Source organism: Solanum tuberosum, unplaced genomic scaffold (genome assembly GCF_000226075.1).
Source record: "Solanum tuberosum cultivar DM 1-3 516 R44 unplaced genomic scaffold, SolTub_3.0 scf00132, whole genome shotgun sequence".
Taxonomy (NCBI): Eukaryota; Viridiplantae; Streptophyta; class Magnoliopsida; order Solanales; family Solanaceae; genus Solanum; species Solanum tuberosum.
Window position 1 is genome coordinate 738,987 of NW_006239055.1, and position 9,916 is coordinate 748,902.

Genomic DNA, 9,916 nt, shown 5'->3' on the forward strand with positions numbered 1-9,916 from the left:
TGTAAGGTTGGTAATGGAGAAAAAGTGGCCTTCTGGAATGACATCTGGTGCGGACAGGAGACACTGAAACAAGCATTCCCTGAGCTACATAGTCTAAGTCAAGCACAGGAAGCATCAGTGGCAGACTTATGGACAGGACAAGGGTGGAATTTACATCTGAGAAGAAACTTAAATGACTGGGAAATAACATCCATAGCAAGATTTCATGACACAATGGCTAGGGCTACCAATCTAACAGAAGAGCAAGATAGACTGATATGGAAAGGGGAGAGAAAGGGAGAGTTCACTGTAAGTTCTGCATATCGAGAATTGAGACCTAGTGAAGAGCAGCAAGCAGGATGGCCTTGGAGGATGATCTGGAGAACAAAAATCCCATACAAGGTGAATTATTTCACATGGCTTTTGGCAAAGGAGGAAGTCTTGACACATGAAAACTTGAACAAGAGGAAACACAACCTTTGCTCTAGATGTTATTTATGCGAAGAACAGGTGGAGACAGTCAACCATCTCTTTTTGCACTGCAAATGGACAGATCAATTATGGCAAATGTTCATTCACAAGAGGAAGATCAAGTGGACAAAACCAGGGAGAATCACAGAAGTTCTAAAATGCTGGAATAGTGATGGAAATGCAGGAAAAAAGGAGGAGAGATGGAGGATTGTCCCAGCATGCATTTGGTGGACAATTTGGAATGAAAGGAATCAAAGATGTTTTGAAGGAAAGAACAACAATATTCAGAAGATAAAGATAAACTGCCTAGGTCTTTATTATTTTTGGTGTAAGCAAGTAGTAATAGGAAATTCTGAAGATGTTTCTAATGTTATTGACTGGCTGTAACTAAAAGATCTTAGGGCTGTTGTAAGTATAAATTTTTGGAGGGGAACTACACTTTGATGTAGTATACCTGTGGATATATAGAAGTAAATGTTACCTTTCTCAAAAAAAGGGTGTGAGTGAGAGAAATAGCTTTAGGCTTTAGAGAACCCGAATTTCCTTCAAAGTCAAATCATATAATATTTGAATGAAATGGACTTCAGAAAGAGTCGAATGGTAACTAATGATACATATAGCTGACCCCAACTAGTTTAGAACTCAGGTGTTGTTGGGTGTATGGTGAATATATGAAATTAGCTAAACAAACAAAACGTAGGAAATTAACTCTTGCAACTCCTTACTCGTCTTGCTTAGCAATATAAAGGAGTACAAGTAAATTTTAAAAATTAAAAGACCTAATGGTAGATGGTGCCACAGGTCTGTTCCAACTAATTTTTGCAGTTCCTGTTTGTACCTAAATAAAATAAATACATACAACTGCAGTTTGTATCAACTCTTAAGAAGTTTAACAAGATGCACAATAGTATGTATGCCCATCAACTTTCAGGTCAACACCTTCAGTAATTTAGCCTCTGAAATAAAATATTCCAAGAGATGTTGACTCCAAATGTTTCAGTATATAACAATTTGATTATTAAACAGTACATGTAGTCAGAGAAGATCAGAGATTGCAGCTCTTATGAATGATTCCTTCTACTTAAGAAAGGAATACACAAGAGGAGGAAGACTTATTTTCTGGGATAGTAAGAAGCAAATAATATTTAAAAGAAATCTCTCCTCCATATCTAACAATTTAAACCCAAAAAAAACATCAAAAAAAGAGGAAGACTCTTTCAAAGATAGTTAAATCCACGAGACACAGTGCAACGACTGTGGTTGTTCATAACAGGGGAAGAGAGAAAGAAAAGCATTTGAACGAGGAACAACAAAGATGATATATTCTTTTTCACAAATTGTTTTGTGATACCACCAATGACGGTTCTTTTCTTTTCTTTAATGGAAAGATAACAAGAGTGACATTCCTGTCACAATGAAGCACAATTTTATGAATAGATGCAACCAAAAACAAAATGTAAATGCATTTACTTTTGACAATAACTCCTGACTTTCCGGAGGTTGTTTTTCCAAGCTCTGTGGCAATATCACAGTTAGCAGCTCCGGTTTCTCAGCACGAAGAGCACCTCTTATGACAGCAGCATTGGTGCCTGCTGCTCCAGAAGTAAAGATGTGATTTTTCTGGAAAAAGAAGAAGTTGAAGAAACATTGAAAAGCTCGAAGTCATTAATTCACTATCTCCTTCAACTAAGACAAGAGAACCATACCGTAATGACCAAGGCGTAGCTTAGAATCTCAATAAGTTCTTGATGCATAAATCCCATGTTTCGTGTCCCAAAAAAGCCAATATTTCTTGGACCTTGTTGTTGAATAGCTAACAACTCCTGAAAACATGAAAGGAGCAATATCTCTCTTATTTACATTCACAGACACATCGGATAAGTACATTCATAGACACAGCAGAAACATCAAACTAATCGATTTTGTTGGCTCAAAGTGACACTTGAATTGGCCAGCCAAATAGCTTTAGACTACTTGCCAGCAACAATTTGACGGATTACTTCTTTCTCATAATCTAAAGAGATATCACTCTCAGGTTTTCAATGCAGTTTCAGAAGACCACCTAACAAAGAATAATGACTTATAGATGGCTACCCAAGAAACTCCTTCCCAAGATTACATAGACCAGAGGTTGAATCACTCAGGAATTCACAAAATTAAGGAAAAGTGCAAGTCCAATCTAAAATTTTGATCCATCAAAACAAAGACATAATAACCCAACCACAATTAGACGTAACTAGTAATTTAGTAGAAAATTACTAGTAATTTGATCTGATCTATCATATTCGTTCACTTAACTAAAGACGTTAAATGCCAAATGGAAGGTGATTACTCAAATAATATTGAAGTGGACTATCTGCAGGTAATAAATATCCAAAGGAGGAGGGTAAACAAGCAATATACTCTTAAATGTCATCGCAGTTCCAATTCGATACAAGTACTCCCTCCATTCCAATATAAATAAATTTCTGGCACTTTTTAATGGTCCAAAATGAATGGATTTTTCAAAGTTCAAAGATGTATTATTTATTTATTTCCAAAATTACCCTTCACTTTAATGGGTTCTTCATCGACTATCTCTAGTTTTAAGAAAAGTTTGGGAAGAAGCAAAGGGGTGATATTGACAAATTACCTTTTAACTAATGTCTTTCATTAACTTTCTTAAGGGATGTGTCATACCCCATAATTCATTTATTTTGGAATGGAGGGAATATAATACATCGTCCATCGAAGAGTAAAAAGAAGTCAAACCTGCAGATAGTCCACATCCGGAACTGGCTTATACTCTGATACTAAAACTGATCCTGAGCCTTCAACAAGAGTCTGAGCTTGAGTTGGAATCTGAGAGCTGAGTTCTTCATCAGAACCAAACATCTGAATTGCATAATCATCTTCATTCCTCAAATTATCATTGCTGCAATATCTTTCAGCATCTCCATCTGGCCACTATACCAGCACACAGAAAACAGAGGCCCCTGGCAGTAAATCATAAGTGAAAACCAACTGATGCATGAAAATGCAGTATTATGAGAGCCTCTAGTTTGTGTGGTTGGCAGTTACTGAAAATTTATGCAGCCTAAAAAAGCTCAACAATTTGAGGTTAGAGCTAAAGAATATCCAAGCATGCCATAGATGATGTGATAAGTTGCTTAGACTCTGGTGCGGTCCGTGCGGATGTCCAGTACAGGTGCGCATCTAAAGGTCAAATCGTTTATGATCTAAATTTTAAGATTCAGGGATACAAATCCATGCATGGATACGGGTGTCAAGATTTGTCTAAAAATCTAAGTTGCTTGGACTCTTCACTTTTGGTGCTGCACCCATGTCGACACGACATGGGTATGGGTGTGGATGTGGGATACGTGTTCGATTTGGTCAACCGATTTTGGGTACTTCGACCAAAATCGATGGGAAAGACCGGACAGTTTTAATGATTTTTGTAATCAATACAAAAGCTAAGGTGAAATTGAATAAAATGGAATACCTTTTATATAGAAATTTCTATGTCACTCCTTTTCCTTTAATCTCCTTCCAGGATTCTACTCAAGTTCTCCCCATTATATCTCATAATTTAGGTTTTATAACTCGATTTTAAGATATTTTAATTATTTATAGGCGAATCCTTGCACACGTATGGATCCATATCCCTGAATCTTAAAAATTAAATCATGAAGGATCCGACCTCTAGATCCACACCCGTATCGGACACACGTACCCTAGTCCGAGCAACTTCACTAAAAATAATTCAAATATCTAAAAATAAAGTTATAAAACCAAAATTATGAGATATTATGTGGAACTTAAGGAGAAATATTGATCAAGACGAGAATCTTGGAAGGAGATAAAAAGGAAAAGGAGTGACAATAGAAATTTATATATACAAGGTATTCCATTTTCTTCAATTTCACCTTAGTTTTTGCTTTGGTAATAGAAATCACTGAATCTGACCAGAATTTCTTCCTCGAATTTGGTCTAAGTACCCAAAACCGACTGACCAAATCGGGTACAGATCCCACACCCACGTGTATCGACAAGTGAAGAGTCCGAGCAACTTAAGACTGTTGTTAGTAGTAGGATATGCAAACTTGTTCCACTCATTCTAACCAAGTGGTTTTTCTCTAACAACTTCACTTTCCAGTTCAACAATGGAAAGACCAATACAACGAAAAGAAAAAAACGACGACAAACAAGATGAAATAGGGAAACTTCTTCCTTTCTAACAAAAGCCCCAAACCTACTCAAATGACAATAACCAACCATGATAAAAGCATACAATTGCTTGTTTCAAATCCAGAAACATTTGATTTTCTGATAAAAGAAAGTTAATTTTCTATATTACATAGAAAGCATTACCAGTCACCAATACAGCAGCAAAGAGATAGCTATCTAACACTACACACACAAACTCCAAGTAAAGGGAGATCATCATATCCCTTTTTTTTCCTGGACAAGTCAGAACAACAATAAAGTTTTGAGCTTTCCTCCCATCAAACACCAAATTGCCAAGAGCCCATTTTTTTCCAATTATCACGAAGTCAATAGCAAGCAGAAGTCAAAAATTAAAACCCAACATAAGCATTTTAGCCATTAAGAAGTTTTGAGCTTTCCACCCATCAAATGCCAAATTTTTCAAGAACCCATTTTTCCCAATTATCACAAAGTCAATAGAAAGCAGAAGTACAAAAATTAAAACCCAACATATGCATTTTAGCTATTAAGAAGATTTGAGCTTTCCTACCATCAAACACCAAATTTTACAAGAACCCATTTCTCCCAATTACCATAAAGTCAATTGCAAGCAGAAGTACAAAAATTAAAACCCCATTTTAGCTATTAACACAGAGAGAAAAGTAGTAATACCGTATGTCCATTGGAAGATGAACTTGTTGAACCACATCTTTTGGAAGATGAAATAGGATTGAGGGGACAATTGGGGTTGTAAAAGTGAACAACTTTAGTGAAATTCAAAGGGGAAAACACAGGATGAGAGTGAGGAAGAGGCAAAAAAGGAAGCCTCAATGAAGAAGTTAGCATTCTTGATTTTTGCCACAACTAGCAAAAACTTTTTGAGTTTCTTGACAACTTTTTACTTCACTTTTTCTTCAAATCCAAAGCCCCCTTTTTGAGTTCTTTCTTTCACACGGATGGACAGGTGAGAGACGATAGGTTTACAAATTTTGGACAAAGGACATCCCTTTTTATTCCCTTTTTGTGTTTGTGGTTTACTAGTATTTTACTTCAATTTTTTTCAACACAAAAATCTCCAACTTCTCTTTTATTTTATTACTAACTTTTTAAAAAAAATCAATATTTGAGTATTGTAGTCAACACAACAACCATAAGTGTCATCCTGCTGGACAAGTGCCTTGCAAGCTCAAAAACATACTAGATGCCTAATTGACCAATCATTTTGACAAGTACCTCTTATAAAAAAATGGTTAAACAATTAGTTATGTTAATAATAATAAATTAATGTTATGTCCAATAAGATATGAGTATCATCTAAAAGTTTGTTATTCTTATTATTATTTTATTACTATTATAGAAGAGCGAATGAGAATCAAGATTGACATGGTAATTGATTTTATTACGTTTCTTTTAATCAATAGTTGAATTTGTTACTTTTTGTTCATTTATCTAGATCTATTCTTCCTACAAGGCACACGTAGAAAAGCTAACTGTTTAGAATTTATCGAGTTCTTTTCATTTATGTTAGTTTTGTTTTCCAATTTCATGGTTGTCGTTTGAGATACTCTTATGTTGTTTGTGTTCTATTTTTTTGTGTTCTACTTTCTTTCTCTTTTTGAACTCTTCATTGTTTACCTCTAAAAAGGTATAGTTGAATTTATATGTAAGTTTAAGAATTAGTGGATTGATTCATTCTAAATGATAAAATAAGAAATAATAAATAAATGCAACCTATGTTGGCATGATTCGATAATATTCTTGATAGATATGTCCGATATGACTTGACAAGAGTTTTGAGATTAATAAACGAGTACTAATAATTTGATATTGCAAGAAAGATGTATTCAAACTTCATTGATTACAATGTGAAGATATGTCTGCTTTTATAGGTAAGAATCATTAAGATCTAATGGCTACATCATATCCTATTAACTTATGTTAAGTAACTTATCAAATGATATTTAAGAGTGAAAAAGAGTAACGCTCGGCGATGCCTCTAAAATAGTTACATAACGACTGGTGTCTTTTGACGATATTGCTCTATATGTTTGGGCTTGATCCGATCAGAGCTATGGATATTATGTCCATAATATCCATATCAAAGCTATGGATAGATGTAAATTATTAGCTCTGATACCATTATCCAAAGCCACACAAAGCCAAAAGTAGATGTAAATTATTATGTAAAAGTCTTAAAGTGTACAGTAGTAGTCACATTATTATTATTAGGTACAAGTTAGTAGAGTAAATTAGTCAACATATGCATGTGCATTATTAAAGTAGTATTGACAAGTGTAAAGTATGGTAGGTAGTGTGTATTATTGAGTAGACAAGTGTAAAAGTAGTGGGTAGGGATAATTGTAAAGTAAGTGTGTAGTATAGTACGTGCATTATTATGCACAAATTCCTTTTTATATAAAGGAAGGTATATGTAAGATAAAAGGCAGGCTTTGAAGCCTTCAATAAATAAAGCTTTCATAAAAAACACTCTTAAATATTTAAGATATTCAATACTTATAAGATAATGGAACAACAATCTGAAATTCAACCAGATATTTCAGATAACATGAATAAGCAAGAGACAAAGGTATATTGTTGAGCTGCAAGTATATCAAAGTGTCTCTTAAACTTGAAAGGCTTATCTTTCTTAGGACTTAAGTGACATATTTTTATACCTTGTTATTCTTTTTGAGTTTTTTGTATGTATATCTAATGCATCTCAAAAAAATTGTGTACATTTCTGGGATATTAATGAAAGGATATATTTGTTCATACATTTATATATTGTGCTCATAAATTAGGTTTTTATGATTTTTCATGCTTTGAATATATTTTTGCATTTTGGACAATCCGACAAACTTTTTAATCTTTTTGCATCTTTTAAGATTTACTAATAAGTAAGATTTTTCTGAGTACCTTCTTAAATTTGATTTGTTTTGAACGATACATCAGAGTAATAACCTCTAGTTCTATAGATTTCAATTGATGGTAATTAGCATCAAACAATTATACTTTCCGACTTAAGATTCAATATATTTAAATGTCTTTCATTGAAGAGAGGCTTTCAAAGATTATGATGTTGGTATCTTAGTCATCCCATATTTAGAGGAAGTGGATCAAAGTTTAAACCTATTATTGTTTTGGATAAGATAGATTTAAACCTAAGCTTTGTACCAAAATATAAAATATGAATTCATTAGTTGTTTTACCTTCTTCATTGTAAAGTTATTTTATCATTGCGATCTTTCATAAATATACAATATTTATTTGATCAAATTATTATCTTGTTCTGATTGTCTTGCAATATTTTCTGGTTCAGCAAAATCTTCGAAATGTTTGATTAACAATTTTTTTGCTCAGATCTTAGGCATTTGGCTTTATATTGAGAACTTTAACGTAACCAACCGATTTGTCATTACTTCAGGTCATCTCATGTGGAATTCTAAAATTTTAAAAATACGGTGTCAAATTTAAATTTTTGAAGCACACGACGAAATTGACTTATTTTGAAATAGTCGGGCTGCCATCAGTCCGCCATAGTAGTGCCTGCACGGCCACTATAACAGGCTGACGGAAAATCAGACTCTAGTTAATGCAACCTCTTTTATTTTTCTTTTACTTTTTGTAAGGAAAAAATAGACGAGGGCTACTAAAAAAGTCCTCCAAATGTCACCCAGAGGCAAGGGAGCAATGAAGGAAAATAATTACAGCGCAAGGTAGGTGAAAACTTAAGAAATTTTGGTGTTTGTTCATCACGATAGGCTCTCACAGAGTTGGAAACTCATAGTCAAGGTTCATCATATGATACATGGCGCCCAAATAGGCTAGATTTCCTTTAACTGAGTAGTTAAACCCATTTTTACTGCATTATGTCTTGTGAATTTTTGGAGGTTGCATGCATAGGACTTCGGGCACGGAGTCTCGATGATTAAGCTTGTGGCTAAGGAGGTTAGGTTGATAGCAATTGTTAATTAATGGTGGTTGTTTTATGGTATGGCTGGGTGTTGCATGGGAAGAGATTTGTGGACAAATTTGAGAATAATCGGGGATTGTTTTGAAGGTTACATGTGGTAGGTGATGATTGTATGTTTTCCAAGTTATGTATGTATACATGTCTACTGCTTTATAGGATCACCGGTCCGATGCATATTGAAAAAAATAAAGGAAATGACATGAAACGACATTATATTGATCATCTCATGCAATGAACCTATTTACTTGTGGTTTCAAGTGTTATTGTTCATTGTGATTGTGCACGCTGGAGCATGATCCTAACTCCATTTTCCACCCAAAATGTAAGAGAATGTATATTATGCAGCTCAGTTATGCTAATGATCTTTTACTTTTTAGTAAAGGAGACATTGGATCAGTTAAGCTGCTATTTGGTATATTTAAAGAATTCTCTCTAGCTTCTAGGCTAATGATAATTTTGATAAGAGCTCCATTTATTTTAGAGGTGTGCTAACAACTGTGCAAACAAAAATTCTCCAAGAACTAGGTTTCTTACAAGGGTATTGTCACACCCCGAGCCTACACCCTGGACGTGGCTGGCACTCGAGAATCATTGCTGGTCCCAAGCGAACCCTTGGCCTGACTTACTTACTCAGCAAAAGACTTAAACTTCAGAAATAACCTTGAATAAAGAACTTATGAAAAAACTTAGAATGTCTTTAAAGAAAGCATTGAAACTAGCCAAAATGGCTACTCAAGTCTCATAGCAAAACATTTGAAATACAAAGCTAAAAGACTCATAACTAACTGTCTCACTATATATGAAGCCTCTAAAAACAACTGAGATGGATGTTGGGACAAACCCCACAACAATCCTAAATGAACTAATAATAAAACTGAAAAGCAATAAAAATGAGTCCTCCGGAATGCAAGGAGGCTCACCAACTGACTCTGGGGTGCTCAACTAGATCAACGGTGCGCTGGATGCCGATCCTAGTTACCTGTATCTACATCATAAGACGATGCAGGTCAACTGGCATCAGTACATTGAATATACGAGTATGCGAGTTGGAATGCTAAACACAACATAGGCTTGAAAGGAATCTGAAGAACTTATCTGGCTCAACTCAACATAACTGAATTCATTTCAATATAAAGCAGTTTAAAACAAGTGCAATATAAAGAAAAACTATTTAAAAACATGATGTCAACTCTGTGTGTATGCAAGGATACAACATAACTCTGAAATGTATGTAAAAATACAAATAACTATGTATATAAGAATACAATAACTTTTGTAGGAGTTTCTCTAACCGACAACCATCAC

At 34.4% G+C, this 9,916-nt stretch overlaps 1 protein-coding gene across 1 annotated transcript in view; it reads right to left on the reverse strand.

The window, feature by feature from the left end:
• The window catches only part of LOC102586832 (uncharacterized), a 10,878-nt gene extending 5,207 nt beyond the window's left edge, over positions 1-5,671 (reverse strand). The window contains exons 1-4 of the mRNA XM_006351007.2: positions 5,311-5,671; positions 3,202-3,396; positions 2,157-2,273; positions 1,921-2,070 (exon numbers count right to left, since the gene is read on the reverse strand). Coding sequence (XP_006351069.1) covers positions 1,921-2,070; positions 2,157-2,273; positions 3,202-3,396; positions 5,311-5,484 — 636 coding nt within the window. The 5' untranslated portion in view covers positions 5,485-5,671. The remainder of the gene's footprint in view (positions 1-1,920; positions 2,071-2,156; positions 2,274-3,201; positions 3,397-5,310) is intronic.
• Positions 5,672-9,916: the final 4,245 nt, after the last annotated feature.